At 50.1% G+C, this 17,608-nt stretch overlaps 1 protein-coding gene across 4 annotated transcripts in view; it reads left to right on the forward strand.

Annotated features, from left to right (window-relative positions):
• arhgef10la (Rho guanine nucleotide exchange factor (GEF) 10-like a) overlaps positions 1–17,608 on the forward strand; it is a 134,948-nt gene that overhangs the window by 71,570 nt on the left and 45,770 nt on the right. For all 4 annotated transcript variants that reach the window (XM_030374954.1, XM_030374957.1, XM_030374955.1 and 1 more), the window contains 2 exons: positions 6,169–6,269; positions 15,902–16,023. In XM_030374954.1, the coding sequence (XP_030230814.1) occupies positions 6,169–6,269; positions 15,902–16,023 (223 nt within the window). The remainder of the gene's footprint in view (positions 1–6,168; positions 6,270–15,901; positions 16,024–17,608) is intronic.

Below are 17,608 nucleotides of genomic sequence, written 5' to 3' on the forward strand. Positions count from 1 at the left end.
ACTCCAAACTCCCTCCCGGCAGCCCGCTGGTGTTGTACCTGCTCCTCTCCGTCCCTCCTCATCGCAGAGCCCATAAGCTAACCCTGCTGATGACCTCTCCTCTTCCTCGTCCACTTCTCCTCGGTGCTCTCCTCCTCCCCCCTCTCTCCTCTCCCATCTTCTCCTTCACTTCCCCCTCATATCTCCCCCTCTCCTCCCTTATACTGCCTCTCCCCCTCTCTCCTCTCCTGTCCCCCTTCCTCTACTCCTCACCTCTCCCTCATCTCCCCTTCTCTCTTTCCCCTTTATCTCCTCCTTTCCTCCTTTAATCTCCTATCCCCTCCTTCACTGTCCTCTTCTCCCCTCTCTCCCCTCCTCTCCCCCTCCTCCCACCTACCCTCTCTCCCTCCCTCCCTCTACTCTCCCCTTCCTATTCTCCTGCCTTTCTCCTCCCCTGTCTTCTCTCCTCCCCTCTCCCCCTTCTCATTTCCCCTCTCCTCCTCTCCCCTCCTCCCCTCTCCACTTCTCCCCTTCCCTCTCCCCTTCCCTCTCCCCCTCCCTCTCCCCCCCCCCTCCCGTCCCCCCCCCCTCCTCCCCCCCCCCCCTCCGCTGCCGGTTCTCTCTGTCTCTGCACACGTCTTCTGGCAGCGCAGCACACCTGCACTGCGGCTGCCAATCAGAGGAGGATGAGGCGCTAGGCGGAGTGCGTTCTAAACTCTGTCGGCGCCGGGCGTCGCCAGCCGGCCCGCGAGCAGCAGGCTCCTGTCCCGCCACCCTCCTGTCCCTCTCTCTCTGTCTCTCTTCATGCCCACCTCCCTCCATTTAGGATCCTGCCTCTTCTGCCCCCCTCTCTCCCCTTGATTCTGCCCCTCTGTCGACAGCTATATCTGTCTTTGTCTCTCATGCCTGTTAAGCATTGCTGCTTTTGAAGTCAATGTGGTAAATGTATATTATCAAAGCACTTGCTCGCATAATTCTTTCTATGACCCTTTCCCCCTTTGACTCCCCCCTCTTTCTCTCTATTTCCCCCCCGCCTCTATGATGTGACTTGTATCTCTCTCTGTCTCTCTCTCTCTCTCTCTCTCTCTCTCTCTCTCTCTTTTCAGGCCCCGTGCCGGTTTCCACTCACTTATCTTCTAATGATGTCTGAATGTGACGTTGTCTTCATGTTCGCATGCTTGACATGGCCAGCCCCCTGCACCATTATGTTCTCTCACGCTCTCAAACTTGCACTTTTCAACTCTCTTGCTCTCACTCAGTCCTGAACTTTTGCGCCTGAAATCCAACAATTATCCTTGAAGCACAATTGCCATTGCTAGATTTGTTAGCAGGTAAATGGTAGAACTAGATTATATACTTGGAGTATATAATATAGAGCTGGGTAAAGTCATGATAGAAACTAACCCAATACTAGTTCCAATTATTGTTGCCTTAGCAATAGGTAAAGTATTGATTTATTCAGACTTTACAGTACAATGTTTTATGTGGCTGAATTCACACATAAGTGCTGTACATTTCCATTTAGTGCATTTTGGCACTTGACGCTTTTATCCAAAGCGACTTAAGTTAAGTACTATAATACAATACAACACAATACAATACAATGTTGCTACACAACATTGCTACACAGTTAAGTACTATAATACATTACAACACAATACAATGTACAATGGTGGCCAGAAGGGGGAGGGTGGCTATGCAGTGTCGAGGTGGACTCTGAACAGTTGAGTCTTGAGCCTTTTTCGGAAGATAGTGAGCGACTCTGCGGTCCTGAGGGCGGCGGGGAGCTCGTTCCTCGTCCCAAAACCAAGAAAAGTTGTGACTTTGCTGATCGACCTTTGCTAGCTCTTAGCGATGGCGGTACCAGACGTCCAGCTGAGGTAGTTGAGCGGAGGGATCGAGGTGGGGTGTGTGGCTTTAGCAATGCTTGGAGGTAGGCAGGGGCAGTTCCATCGACTGCCTTGTCTGCCAGTACCAAGTGCTTGCATAAAGTCCACAGATTCTCCAGTCGTTATGGTACATTTTAAATATTTGTATGGATTTTTAGATGTTTGTATTGATGTATCTCACAAAACATGGAAGTATTTCTCTCTGTCTCGCTCCCCGGGTGATCGAAACACAAGATGTGTTCTTTGTGGAAAGGGATTTACCGCATGGAAAGCATGTTTTACCGTTTGTCTGACGCGAGCCCTAAATAAAGTGGTCTGATTCAATCGGGACGATGCATTCCTTCTGTCCGCGGATGTAACATTCCTCATTCTTCTTTTTAACTCTGACTACACTTTCGGGAACCTCTTCTTTGATGGGGTTTGGGTTGAGGTGATGAAACAGCCTTTGTAATGACAGTTTTAGCCTGAACTAACTAAAAGAATATAAAATAATTCTACCTTATTTAATATCCAATGCTTACCAGAACAATTCAGACATGGTTGAAAAACCGCTGCAATTCCTGCTTCTTATGGCGAGCGGCCTGTTCAAAGTGTCTACGGGATAACAATTCAAGTGTATCTTCTTCACCTGTGTTTTAGTGTTCGGTAATCCCTGTTTGCTTCTTCTGGTCGTCTTTAATATAGAATGACCTTAAATTGGTAGTTTAACGTTTGGGGGGTTGAACGTTTTCCGTTCCCAAAGGATTCAAATGGTTTGGAAGTGAATCCCGCTAGCTCTACGACAGTAAAACACAGGTACACATACTGTGTGGCAAGGGAGTGACGGTGTGGGTGAAATACAGAGTCTGTTAATGGTCCTGATTATACAGGTTGAACTTACTTCGATATGTGTTCATTGGTGGAAACTATCGCAGACTTTCTCCCACAAAAAAAGCCAAGACAGTACCAGTCCTTACAACAAGGAGTAGGACGACTGGACATTTAAAACATGCATCGGCTCAGACCTTGGTGTGTTTCTGACGTCCCTATGCGAACCGTTCCTGAGCTCAGAGGGCGAGGGAAGATCCACGCGATGCTGTTTGCATTTCAAACGGTCTGAAAACAGTCAATGTCTGGAAACGCTACGATGACAGATGGCGTCGTTCTCCCTGAGAAATAAAGAGTTACAATCCAAAATGATGAAGCGGGTTGCCAGATATAGTTTGCAGGCTGTTTATTTATCTACCTGGCGGGCCGTCGGCGAGTCTATGTGTGGGACTCACTGCGTCGAGGGCCGGGTTGAGGGGGGGCCCGGGTCTGTGTAGAACCTCAGTGTTTATGCATCTGTATGGGCTGGGCTTTTTCTCACATGTACAAATTTACTGAAAATATTTTTCTTCGTAATGATTTTCTTTGTCTTTTGATTTTCTCTTGCGTGCTCTCTCTCTCTCTCTCTCTCTCTCTCTCTCTCTCTCTCTCTCTCTCTCTCTCTCTCTCTCTCTCTCTCTCTCTCTCTCTCTCTCTCTCTCTCTCTCTCTCTCTCTCTCTCTCTCTCTCTCTCTCTCTCTCTCTCTCTCTCTCTCTCTCTCTCTCTCTCTCTCTCTCTCCTCTCCATCCGTCCCCTCTCTCTCTCTCTCTCTCTGACTTCTTCTCTCCCTCTGGTCATCCTGCCTCTCTTTCATCTCTTCTTTCTTCCTGCTCCCAGTTCATCTCTTGCTCTCTCTCTGAGTCTCTTTGACTCTCTCACACTCGCATATTCCTACATGTTGTCTGTGTCTCTCGCCCCCTGGTTGTGTTTTAGAACAAAGGAAGCTCTGCTTGTGTCATCCTGGCTCACGCTGTCCTGAATGTTGCGGTCCAGTCTCCCAGTTCTGTAGAGTCTCCCCATAAACACAAAGAAAAAAAGAAAACAAACTAGCTTTGGAATTCATTATTATGTTTACCTGTGTCTGTATTTTCGTACTTCGTTTACTAATAGACCATGTAATGATATTGCAATGTTTCAGTGTCTTTTAATTAGCAATGGAAGGAGACAAATAGAAAGATCTATGATCACCGTTCCAGCATTTGTTTCATCACTGTCAGGTATTTATGCAAATCTTCGCAGATTGTCTCCGGACTGCTAAAGCAGTCTGGAGGTCGTCTTTCTTTTCAGAATCCTGTCAAAAATCCTTCAGGGCTGGCTTTGGACAGCTCCGTCAGGCCTCTAGTCCTGTTCTCCACGTCAGCCCCTCTCCTTTCAAACAACTTTCAAGCAACGGGTTGCTTTAAGCAGCCCGTCAGTTTTCCCTGTCCTGTCCATGAATGCTCAAAATGTCCATTAAAATAAGAACAAAACCTTATTCCAAATCGGAGATATAATTACACTCTGTCAAACACAGTGCAAATCAACTAAACAGATCTCTACAAAGTTGAAAACCCTTTGCAGTACGCCTTCAAAGATTGTGAATATCACAAATCCTCTATTTCCTGGGCTCCAAGTTAAAAAGAAAGTTCTTTAAGGAGAACATCGCTGTTATGGATAGCTTCATGTCTCCAGTTTCACCTCAGAATCTGTTCTGCAGAAGGCTGCTTTTTAAGGAACACTCCTGGGCGAGCAAATATCTAATTTGCCTGCACCAAGCTTAAATTTCCTAGGCACACACATTTTCTATTCTCATTTATTTATTTATATTTAATCTGCTTGGCCATGGTTACAGAACGCTTTTCTCTTTTTTGACTCCCATTTGAACCATCTTCTTTTCATCTGTACTGTAGTTGGCCCTTTGTCCCCCCCACACACACACACACACACACACACACACACACACACACACACACACACACACACACACACACACACACACACACACACACACACCGCTCCCTCACATAATGGGGCGGGGCTCCATGCCGGCCCTGGAACATGGACGGATGTAACAACCAATATATGGAATATCAATATTCTAATTATGATAATATATAAGAAAAGCTGACTACGGGGATCAAAAGGTACAACTTAATCCCTTGCAGACACGTGCTTCAGTAATGCCTCAATACTAGGTGGCTAATGCTAGGTGGATTGTGCCAGGTATCTAGTCTTCGTAAGCAATGCTAGGTAGCAAGTAGCCACCGCTGGATGGCTAGCAGGTAGCAGATGCCAGGCTACCTGCTAGCCACCGCTGGATGGATAGCAGGTAGCCCATGCTAGGCTACCAAGTGACAGCTACTGGTGACCCTGGTTGACTGCTAAGTTAAACAGGGATTTTGGTTGGCTTGAACGTTGATTAAAAAAAATTATATTTGTCACATTTCTTCATTTCTTTCGACCCTTGATGACATAAATTTACATGTAATGTTGGTTAAGCTGTTTTTGCATTGTTTTGTTTTATTTTATAGATCTTGTTTTTAAATCGGCTTCAGCTACAGATAGTCTCTTCCTCGTATTGATTTTAAACCTGTTATTACCTGGAGCCGTAACCAGTGCCTCCTAACACCCTAAAACGTTCACACAGTGAGTGAAGGAAAACACTTTCTCCAAGGACAACTATTCAGCCAATGTCTCTTTTCTCAAATGCACCCGCATTGTGACAAAAAAGACAAATTACACTGGAAAACTCGGCCAGGCAAATCTTCAGTTGGGTCACGCCTGCCATTGAAGTGTGCCGTTAAGGAATCTGCTCAAAGCTAGGGAAGGATCACACGATTACAACAGAGAGCAATCGTTCCTCTGACTCTCTGCTCAATCCTCCGAGGTAAAGACATGTTTTGAAGTGTCATCATTTTCCATTTTCTGGTGGGCATTTCTGCACCTCATATTTTAGAGATCTTCTTGTTTACCTTTTTTATTTATGATCTATGTGTGTCTTCCCTTCATACCTTTTTACTACTCAGATGACACTTGCCTTGCAGAAAGAGTAACATACAGAATGACTAGGTTCTTCTGCTCCTTCGTTGTAAATAATAATATATAACACTTGGACGATAAATCAATTTGAATTAACCTGACAGTCCCACCAGACAGAATGCAGAGTGTTACGTATAAATTGTGGTTAAAAAGTATTACTTATTTTGTTCTTCATATTAATTATACAAAATGTCTTTATGTCTGCTTCTTAATTCTAACCGGGTTATTATTATTACTTTATGTTGTTTCACAGCAGACTTTTCACTTTGAAGTAATCCTGACTGCATCAATACTGAACATGGTTGTGTGTGTGTGTGTGTGTGTGTGTGTGTGTGTGTGTGTGTGTGTGTGTGTGTGTGTGTGTGTGTGTGTGTGTGTGTGTGTGTATGTGTGTGTGTGTGTGTGTGTGTGTGTGTGTGTGTGTGTGTTCTTCAGATCAGGGCGTCCTGTGAGTTTCATGGTCGTCTTCAACACTCCCAACCCCCTCAGTAAGATCTCCTGGGTCAACCGGCTGCACCTGGCCAAGATTGCATTACGTAAGTACACACACACACACACACACACACACACACACACACACACACACACACACACACACACACACACACACACACACACACACACACACGGAGAGTGATGTAATCTAATGCAATGCAACACTACCACTCACAAACACCTTCCTTTATCTCAGTCCCACAGGCACACATACATATACACACCCACACACACACATGCATAAACACAAATAAACAAACAAACACACGCTCACACAAATAATAACACAAACACACACACACACACAGTTACACAAACACACATATACAAACACCCCCACACCCCCACACAGGGTTGCGGTGCGGGGCGTTAGTGTAGCAGGCCCTGGCCCGCTCTGTCCCCGGAGCCTCTCTCGAGTTCCTCCACACACACGTCACTGCTGGGGCCTCAGCGGACGGAGCTGGACGCACTTACACACCGTCCCAGGAACCCTCGCCTCACATCAGCCGCCAGATTTACTATGGCTGTTGTTTTCTGGAGGATACCCAGCGACTACAGAGGGACCATGATCAATGATCCCTCTCTCCCTCTCCCCCCTCCCTGTAGGGTCGGTGTCTCCCGCCCGTTATCCTTAGGACGGCTCCCCTCCTCTCTGATGGCTCACCGCGCGCCCCCAGCGGGGGGGGGGGGTGGTGGGGGGCGGGGATGTGGGAGAGGTTTAGGCTGGCTGCTTCTGACGCATCCGGCCGCTTTGTTGTCTGCACCTTTATCAGCCGGCGGCGGGCAGGAGGCGGGGCCAACCCCACCGCCACCGCGCACACACGCCAGCGCGCGCACGCCTCCGCACACACGCCAGCGCGCGCACGCCTCCGCACACACGCCTCCACACACACGCCTCCACACACACGCCTCCACACACACGCCAGCGCGCGCACGGAAGCAGCGACATCATGGCTCTCTCTCATGGCCGACACTACAAAGAGCAAGCCCCGTGTTGGCGTTCCAGGGGAAGAGCGCCAGTGTGGACCGGAGGAGGGGGATCCCTGATGCCTTGGTCATCAAAGAGGCTCACCAGGGGACACACACATTTGTTTTTCATTTAAAATTGTACATTTGAATTGTTTTTACCAGGAGAGCGCCTCATTGTGATGAGATCTCCATTACAAGAGGGTACCCAAGTCTCCGGAGACGCCTCGTTCTCCCACTGAGTTCCAGACGAGGTGAAGGCAGCCGAGCTGCTCCCGGTGTGACGCCTTGTAGCAGAGGCTCGTCAACGGGAAACGGGGACGAGGGCTAAGCGTATGCATATCGATCCTGCAGGATCTCATTTGCGATAGCGTGATTAGCGTGTGCTGTTGATCTGCCTCGGACCACTCGGCGAGGCCCACCAGGCGGGGGGCCTGGGAGGGGGGGAGTGGGTCAGAGAGGGAGCCAGCTGGGAGGGGGGGGAGTGAGCCTTCCAGCTCAGCTCAGGTTGTCCTTAAGATTCAGAATGTTCTGCAAGCTTCCACATGTGTCATCCTCCTCGTCTTCATCTTCGTCCTCCTCCTCGTCTTCGTCCTTCTCGTCTTCGTCCTCCTCGTCTTCGTCCTCCTCGTCTTCGTCCTCCTCGTCTTCGTCCTCCTCCTCCTCCTCCAGTCCAGGGGAAGCTGTTCAGAGACGAAGGATAACGCATCTCTCTCTGAAAGGGTTTCAGAGCTCATTGTATCCTGTTCTTAATCAACCTTGTTGAGGTTCAGCCCAGGGTTGGATTCAAGATATAACCTTAAAAAATAAGTCCTTGCTAATGTTAAATAGGTCCAGCAATCTTTTTATTCCTAAATACATTGTATGTAAACAAAGACAACATGGCCATGAACTGTCCCTCTTTGCTCTCTCGTTCCTTTTCCTGTTTTTTATCTGAAACCTTGAGATTGCTTCTGACATGGGAAACAGAGAGAGAGAGTGGGCGAGCCGACGGAAAAACAGGCACGGCATACAAGTTATATACAAGTTATAAGCGTGTGTTGAGGCAGACTATTCTGCGCCGTAGATTTTCCTGCATTCGGTTGATATCGGTGTGTCTGTGCGGACAGATTTGCACCGAATTTGGTTCGGTGCAAATTTGGTTTGGTAAGAGTGATTCACTTATCATACCAATCAGCCAAAAGAGGGCGTGGCAGAGGCTGAGACACCCTTTACCCAGCCTTCCTACCTCCCCATGCACACCAGCCCTGCCAAGCCCCCGTCAGAGCCACAGCCCCCTCCGGAGTGTCGTTGCTTAAGCTCAGGACTTGGAGCGGCCTATGTGCTCTTAACTCCAAGCTTGTAACGCAGAGGAGCTCCGGGTGTTGTTAAATGTTCTGAAAGGGCTCTTCAGCCTCACTAAGAGCCCAGCGCACTCCAACAGGAGGCAGCACAGTGCGATGACCGACCAAGTGGCCGTGGCATTCTACCAGCACCATGCTTGATGAGGTCCCTCACTAAGATACACTCCTGGTCAAGGCTGAGGCACACTGAATATTCCTAGCATAATTGGCCAAGTAACATTTTAAGGTTCATCTTAAAATCAGCTAAATCAAATAACTGAGGTAGATAGTGATTATGGAATGGTATAAGCACTCTGATTGGCTTAGGATAAAGCCAATGAGGGGCAGTGAATCAGCAGCATCAGGAGAGCAGAGTTAAATTTGATATCATAATTTGGCCGAAATATGCCTCGGGTGATTCTGCTCTGAGGCTGACGATGTGGAACGTCCCTGACCCCCCCCTCCCGCCCCGTCACGCCCCCCCCCGACCGGCACTGTCCCCACGGCCGCTGGAGGCGCCACCCCCACGCTGCCGGCTGTTGGGCGGAGCGGGGGCCGTTCAGCGGGCGCCGGGCCCCTAACGAGGACGGCGGTAACGACGCCCGGCCGCTCTGACGGACGCCCTGGGCCCGTGGCAGTGATCCGCTCCCACCGAGCGGCCGGCTCACCTCCCGGCTCAGAGCTGCTCCTCTGACCCGTCTCACGGTTCATTTAAAGCCAGAGAAACATGGCCCAGCGTGTGTCCCCGGGGGGGGATAGATCAGCCCAACCTGGCCCCATGACAATTACATGTTAATAGCATTACACCCACACTTTGCCTTCCCATTTAACCAAATGTATTTACTATAAGGGAGGTGTGGATTCAATTTCACGGATGGCCTGCTGCTTGTGAGGCCGCCCTCTCTCTCTCTCTCTCTCTCTCTCTCTCTCTCTCTCTCTCTCTCTCTCTCTCTCTCTCTCTCTCTCTCTCTCTCTCTCTCTCTCTCCCCCCCACCCTCTCCCGTCACATTAGGCCTGTGGTGGGTGGAGAAGAGCCGGAGAAGACACCCCCCCCCCACCCGAGGGAAAGCGCGGTTGAGTCAGGATCTGAGAGTCAGTGATCTGTGGCCTCGTTTAGTCGGGTCTGGTCGTCCTGCTCCACTGCGGCCCTGGTGGTCGGAGGGCCGGGGATGCGTTCAGCGCCATTGGCTGAGTGATGACAACCTGGCAGAGGGCTGTAGGCCCCCAGAGCCCCCCCTCCCCTCACACTTCCAGTGTTTATCCACTTAAGGAAATGTTGTGTTGGTCTAATTGAGGGTCTATCAGTGAGCTAGGGTTCTCTCCATCTCCCTTCCTAACTATAGCTAGATATATTCCGTGCGACGCTCCGGTGCGACGCCCCGTGCGACGCTCCGGTGCGACGCCCCGGTGCGACGCTCCGGTGCGACGCTCCGTGCGACGCTCCGGTGCGACGCTCCGTGCGACGCTCCGGTGCGACGCTCCATGCTCCACCCCCGCCCTCTTGGTGACTGATGGACTTGACGCGGGCGGCCGCCACCTGATCTGTATCTCGAGGAAACCGCCGTACAAACGACGCCACTACACGGGATCTCCTCGTGGCTTTCCATCTCCACTGCCAGATCTGCCCCGCCCCCGTGATGGAGCTGGGGGGCCCGTCCCCAATAAGGCTTATCTTCACGGGGCCCCCATCCGTCACCCTGCAGCCCCAGGCGGTCCGGGGGTGGGGGGGGGTCCTCAGAACAGAGATGTAGTCTCTGGCTGCGGCGATGCGGAGAGCCCCTGGATTCATTAATAAGCTGCCAGGACCTGAGGCGTGGCACTGCATCTCTTATGCTCCCGGTCCTGAAGGATCCTGCTCAGTGAAGAGCCAGAAGCAGGTCCTAATTAATGGGCTTTGGTGGCGGCAGAATTAATTGCTTCCGACGGCGGAGGCGTCTCCCGCTCTACCAGACGGGCGGCGGGGGCAGGAACAAATCTCCATCGCCCGCACAAGGAGAGCGAGCCGCCGTCCAATCCCCCCAGGTTCCCCTGTTGCATTGTGGGAGACGGTGGCAAAAGGAAGGAATAAAGGGTTGGAATGTGTGTGTGTGTGTGTGTGTGTGTGTGTGTGTGTGTGTGTGTGTGTGTGTGTGTGTGTGTGTGTGTGTGTGTGTGTGTGTGTGTGTGTGTGCACGAGACACAAAGTGTTTCCTTGCCTCTATTCGCGTCTTCCTTTCAAAGCAGTTGATATTTGTATGTGGATTCTAAATATCTCCTGACTAGAACAGTTGATGTGTATTGATGTGTATCGTTGTCTATCTCCGTTGTGTGTATTCGTGTGACTGATCATATGTTCCAGCATGTGGCTGGCGGTGGGGGGGTGGTGGTGGTGGGAGAGGGTCCGAGGCCTGTGAACTGGTCCTGTGTTCATACCTCTAAGTCAGGGATGGGCAACTTTCATGATAAAGAGGCCCACATTTTTCATCATAACCATCGGAGGGCCACATGACTGCACACTTCAACTAAAAGTGAGCTGAGAGAAGCTACACAATTTTGAATTTGGTAGATATGATTTCCTGTATTCTGGTGCATTTTGGGGATGGCCACTACCTAAAAAATCCTCCAGAATCATAACCTATGTACGGTATGTTAATTGAACCAACATACATTCATTTCATGTTTTCCATGCTCAAACAGCCACATGAATGGTCAGTATTTTTATCAGTGCAAAGGGCTCACATACATCATCATTCAATGAAGTCAAAAAACTGAAAAACAGTGGCCCAACATTAAGTGCAACAACTCAATGAACTCAAACCCAACAAGCAGTTGTAGTAGTTGTAGTGGCTACTTAAGTGGATATCTTTAATGACTGATATCACTTCTAAGCAAACTAGACGCATGGGTTTGCCTTCGAATTCTACGAATTCTTCTTCTTTCTTGACCGAGTTTTCCGTAACTCGATCAATTATTATCATTCTTTTTTTTTTTTATTATTATTATGTGCGGGCCTGACTGAGTGAGGATGCGGGCCGCACTGAGTGAGGATGCGGGCCGCATGCGGCCCGCGGGCCGCCAGTTGCCCATCCCTGCTCTAAGTGTACCTTCCTCTGCATACTTGAGTCCATAAGCAACCCCCCCTTGATCCAAGGGGGGGGGGGTGAAGGTGATCAGGTGATCAGGTGTGCCATCATGGGATGAACGGTGCACAAGGTGATCCGCCAATCTTCTCGGACCACTGTGGCTTCTGCAGAGGGTTGTCATGGCAATCTGACCACGGTCGCGAGCGGCAGGACTCTGCGTTTGCCGCGGGTTCGGTGGATATGAAACCACCGCACGCGGCCGCGGGCGTGAGGAAGGCGCTAAAAGACTTCAAGTGAACGACAATCGCTCGCTCGTTCTCCCTCCCTCCCTCTCTCCCTCTCTCCCTCTCTCCCTCTATCTCCTCTCGCTCCCTCCCTCCCTCCCTCCCTCCCTCCCTCTCCCTCCCTCCCTCCCTCCCTCTCTCTCCCTCCCTCACCCTGGAAGAAAGTCAGCGTCTCTGACACAGCGGACAGATTGCGTGGCTGTGTTCAAACACCAAGAGATGTTTATGATGAGTAAACATTATCATGGATTTAATTAACAGATCTCAGCCTCCCCCCCACCCCCCACCCCATTGATCCATGGGAAATATCAATTGTGCCGGCGTATTTAATTAGTCCATATCTCTGCCCTTTGAGTCTCTGGGGCTTGAAACAGCGTCACGCTGCGACAATTAATCTTCATCAGCGGAGGACATGAAACACAAGCATGGGAGGAAGAGGGAGAGCGATAGACCCCCCCCCCCCCCCCCAGCCTCCCGATGTCCTCATTCAGTAACTGGAGCTGGAGCACCGAGGCGTAGGCCCGGCCCCCACCTGGCCGACACCTGGCCGTCACCTGGCCGTCACCTGGCCCCCAGGCTCCCTTTGAGGAGGACCTCTCCCCTTCCTCTTGGTTTCTATTGCACCGCTGTGAGCGCCTGCGTCAGAGAACACGCGCGCTCCTGCATGTCCTTTTCAGCCGAAGAAGCGTTTATTTATTAGTTAATGTAGAGGTTTTAAAGGCGAGGCGTTTATCAGTAGGTCTGAATATAGACGTCTTTTGTCGATATCTCATCTGCGTAATGGTGTTGTTGTTTCGGTTGGGCTGGTTCTCGGGGGGTTAATCACTTCCACGTCTTGCCTCTTCTACATACTTCATTTTTCCGAGCTGTGTTCTGCTGTGACTAATGGTTTACGCTTAATTTCCTCTCTTAAACACATTCTATGCTCACCTCCGACCCCTAGCTTGGATTAAGTGTTGTACAAATCGACTTGGTTCTTACTTCGGAAACCGTTGAGTTCGCCCTCATTTATTATTATAAATGTCTGACTTTGCTGCACTTATTATGTCTGACTCTAAGTGCTAATTAGAACCTGTCTGTACGTTGGCCCCGGTGACCCTCCCCGTCTGTATCGGTACATGGACGGGGCTGCGCCGTGTACGAGGCTGCCAGGCGGTATCAATAAGGACGTACGCACGCTTCTGCTTTAGAGCGGCAGGCAGAATCATCTGCCAACATTGAATGGAACCTAATGCTACAGCGCGTTTGAATTCGACAAAGCAAAAGACCAGGAACACAGCTTCTACAAAAACAAGTGTATCGACATAATCAGTGAAATGCCGTTATATCACCATGCAGTTTGTGTTGTGGGCGTTTGTTGTCTCTCATTAATGGCAGATGTTGCTTCTTGGCTCATGTATTGGATTATATGTTGGCCAATGTAATAATTGGCCAAAGAAATTATTCATCATCATTATGCCGTCGGCTTGGCTGAAGGTTAAACCTCCCCCCTCCCAATCCTCCCCACCCCCCAAATCCTCTTCCTTCCTTAACCTCTCCTTCAACCCCTCCTTTTATACTTTATATAATAATCATCAAAACAGGAACCTACCTAGATCAACCATCTCCGTCTCTCCTTGGCTTCAGTTGGGTTATTTATGCTAATCTTTTAATTATCTGCAGAAGGCTGCTGATTATTCAGGTGTGGAAAAGCAAATGGCTGGCCCTGCTGCCACGGCGCAGCCCGGCCTGGCTATAAGCCCGTAATTAAAGTATTTTAATAAGTCACCTCGCACCTTTTTGTTTGCGTCTTGGCGCGGCCGTCTCGTGGCGTGCGACCGCCTCCCACAGAACAGGGCAGTACACACGCCTGCTGGGGGTTTGAAACATGAGTGACGGACCGACTGTGCTACATTTCATGGTCAGAAATACTCTTGGCCTTGGAGATCGCTGCAAGAGGTGTCTCGATTTCCGTTGCCACGGAGAGCTTTTATTTTTGCAATTTGGGGTGTCAACAAAAAACAATATTTCCTGACTGAAGTACGGTACATTATATACATGTTACATTCCTCGCTAAAGCGCTTAATACTGGTGTGATGCTAAATCGGTGATGCACTGGTCAACAGCTCAGGAGTGGGAAGAAAATTCCAAATAGAACCTTTTAAGGACTTAACATCCTTCAAAACATTTCAGTTTATGTGTCAAAGCCCTGAACATATTCAAGAAAAATAGACCCCAGCTTACTGGTGTGTCCGAGCTGCCTTAATTGGCCCTTAGGCCGACCATGTCCTGGAAGAGCCACTGAAACAGCGCGTCAACAAGAACGCGTCAAACAAGTTCTGCTGACGGGGCACTTTTCAAACTAAACCGCTATGTAAACAAACAAGGTGTTTGTATTTGCTCTATTTTGTGTTAAATATAGCCATCCATTCACAAATAAGGGGGGGTATAAAAGCTAAGGCACTTTGGTGCTGATTAAGAAGGGGGATCTAATCACCATGGAGACCGCGGTCACAGCGCCGGCTCCAGGCCGCCCACACCAGGGGACCGGCCTCCGGCAGATTCAGGCTAATTCACATCCTTCATACCTGGAGCTCACGTAGGTCGTCGGTGGCACTGCAACGCCTCAGCTAATGACAGACCGGTGAGGCCGCACGCCGCTACGACGGGAGGGCGGTCAGTCTCCTGTCATACGTACGGCCGACGCTATAGTGCCCCATAGTGGCAGGGAGGTCGGTCTGTCTCCTGTCATACGTACGGCCGACGCTATAGTGCCCCATAGTGGCAGGGAGGTCTGTCTCCTGTCATGCGTACGGCCGACGCTATAGTGCCCCATAGTGGCAGGGAGGGCGGTCTCCTGTCATGCGTACGGCCGACGCTATAGTGCCCCATAGTGGCAGGGAGGTCTGTCTCCTGTCATGCGTACGGCCGACGCTATAGTGCCCCATAGTGGCAGGGAGGGCGGTCTGTCTCCTGTCATACGTACGGCCGACGCTATAGTGCCCCATAGTGGCAGGGAGGTCTGTCTCCTGTCATGCGTACGGCCGACGCTATAGTGCCCCATAGTGGCAGGGAGGTCTCTCTCCTGTCATATGTACGGCCGACCCGACGGTAGCTACAGCGTCAGAGAAGGCGGTCTCCCGACATGTGTATGAGTGGTCTATAGAGGAAGGGATTGAGTAATGGTGGCGGTATCACACTGACCTACATACTGACGTATTGATGCTGAGGAATTACTCTACACACAAACGAGAACCGGGTTTGTTTCCTTGTTTGCTTTTGTGTTGCGTTGTGTTGTTTATTTACATTGTTTTTATTGTGTTGTGAGCCAATGGGTTGACACGCAACTCAAAAGAACCAGGAATAGCTCAACAGCTCAGGTACGCTCAATACAAAAGAGCATTGAAGTTTCATCTCAAAAGTAAGCTGGCAAAGAGTGGGACTTGAATACATACAATCAATTAGCAAGAGGGATTTTCTTCAAAGTCAAAGCCTGTTATCCAAAAATAAAAGTTGAATGATGAAGTTTTTCCAGACTTTTCAGAAGCTTTTAAGATTATGTCTATGTGAGAATAATGGAGCCCTTACATCAAAGCCATAGCATTCTCTGATGCACGGCTAGTGAAGCAGATAAGGTGGCGGACTTCCCTCAAACGCTACACTGTTTAACTATAGTACCATGAAATGATAACTGTTTGACTCTGGTCTTGTTAGCTTTAGTACTAACTAAACTGTTAAGCCATTTTCCATGATTAAGCCATAGTGCCTAATTGTTTTTCCGTCCACTATAGCGCTAAACCTTTTAGATATGGTGGCGCACTGTCAAGCCCTATAGCTGAACTGTTAGCGTAGTCTGTCAAGCCATCGGACTAAACCGTTTAGCTCGAGTGCAGAAACACTTTAGTGACAGCTCTAAACTCACTTGATGTAAATGGCTGGCTCATTTTGTCCTGCAGGTTTGCCAGTTTTTCTGCTAATGGAGCGGAAATGTCTTCTAAAGGTCCTTGGTGAACGACCATTAAAGGGCTGTTCTTCCTCCCCCTGCTGTCTCTGATCCCAGGAGAGGAGAACACTCCGGGCTGGTCCTGTGGGGAGGACGGGGGCAAGCCCCTGCCACCGTCCGGCTGCCCGCTGCTCGCCTGCCGCATGCCCGTCTTCGCCGTCAAGTCCCCCGACCGGAAGGTGAGTGCAGCGCCGTTGTTTCTGTCGGTTATTTATTTATTTCCACGTTATTTTTTGTAATTTTCAGGCTTCATCAATTCGGGGTTTAACATAATCCCGATGTAATGAGAACTTGATGAGGTGTCGGAAATCTAATTTAGAAACAACAAATCAACACGGACACGCTGGAAACTCAGGATGAATAAATACTGACGGAATGAGCACTGTTTTGCGGCCGTATATCGCACGCTGCCCACACCTGTGACCTGAACCTCTCCTTCCTGCCTTTGAAGTCCACCGCCCGGGGGGGATTCGGAGGACGGTTAACCACACGCTGTTTAACATGCCGCTTCCCCGTGAAGCCAATCACAGCCCAGTAGGCCTGCCCTAGAAGCTGAACATACAGGACGTCGTTGTGGGCGTTACCATCCCTCTTTCCCTCCCGCTCCCAACCTTTGGTTGTCAGGTGTGCTGCTGCATTAAAGACCTTAACGCATTCAGCCTTGTATAAAGCAATAACAAATGTATTGAACTTGCAGTGAGTGAGCAAAGTATGCAAGCACCGCTTTTAAATTAAACTATTCCCGTAGAAGGCTGTTTGGAGGCACTGGGAAAGGAAGTAATCACTGCTGCCTTTTCTCCCAGTGTGGTTATTTAGCAAACGCAAATGGACACAAAACATCACAACGGAAAACATGTAACAGAACGCACCGGGCAACCCAGGCCGTACCACTACATACCATATTCACAAGACATTCTTCATTCATCAATATCACCTTTTCTGTTATTGTAAATGTGTCTATGATGCACCGTAGCGTACGGCTGCAGTTGAACCCTCACCTCCAGTGCTGCCTGGCTCCAGGACACAGTCGATCCTCCTCTGGAGCTCCCACGGATCACATGACCAGCCCCGGTGAGAGGCAGACTAACGAGGTTTATGGATCTGGGAAACGGGCGTAAAATCAATCGGCAAAGGCTGAAAGCTGATATTCCCAACGACATCTGAGCCGTAATGCGGTTAGGGCGGTCCGGGCGGGGGGGGGGGGGGGGGCGGGGGGGGGCCGGGCGGGGGGCCGGCAGGGGGGGGCACGGGCCCGCAGTAACACCGGGCCCAGGAAGGTGTTATGAAGTGATCATGCAATTAGCTTAATGGCGTCGGGACACCCAGACATAAATCAATGTTGTGGGATTAGATCAAACACCTCCACCGGCGCCGGGCAGCGAGCCGCCCCGATGGCAGCAGATGACGGGGGGCTGGGGGACGACCTGCTCACACACCCCTCCTGGTGCTGGACCCCGCCAGATGGGTTAGGATCATTTGGTGTGTAGGTGTGGATGGGTGTGTGTGTGTGTGTGTGTGCGTTGATGCATGGGAGTGGCATATGTGTGTGTGTGTGTGTGTGTGTGTGTGTGTGTGTGTGTGTGTGTGTGTGTGTGTGTGTCTTTGAGTTTGGGGGGGGGGGATGTGTGTGTGTGTGTGCTTCCGTTGGTGCATGGGAGGTGGCATACAAGTTTGTGTGTCTGTCTGTGTGATTGTGTGTGCTTGCATCGATGCACAGGAGTAGCATACAAGCGTCTGTGCGCGTGTGTGTGTGTGTGTTCAGGG

Source organism: Gadus morhua, chromosome 13, assembly GCF_902167405.1.
Source record: "Gadus morhua chromosome 13, gadMor3.0, whole genome shotgun sequence".
Lineage (NCBI taxonomy): Eukaryota > Metazoa > Chordata > Actinopteri > Gadiformes > Gadidae > Gadus > Gadus morhua.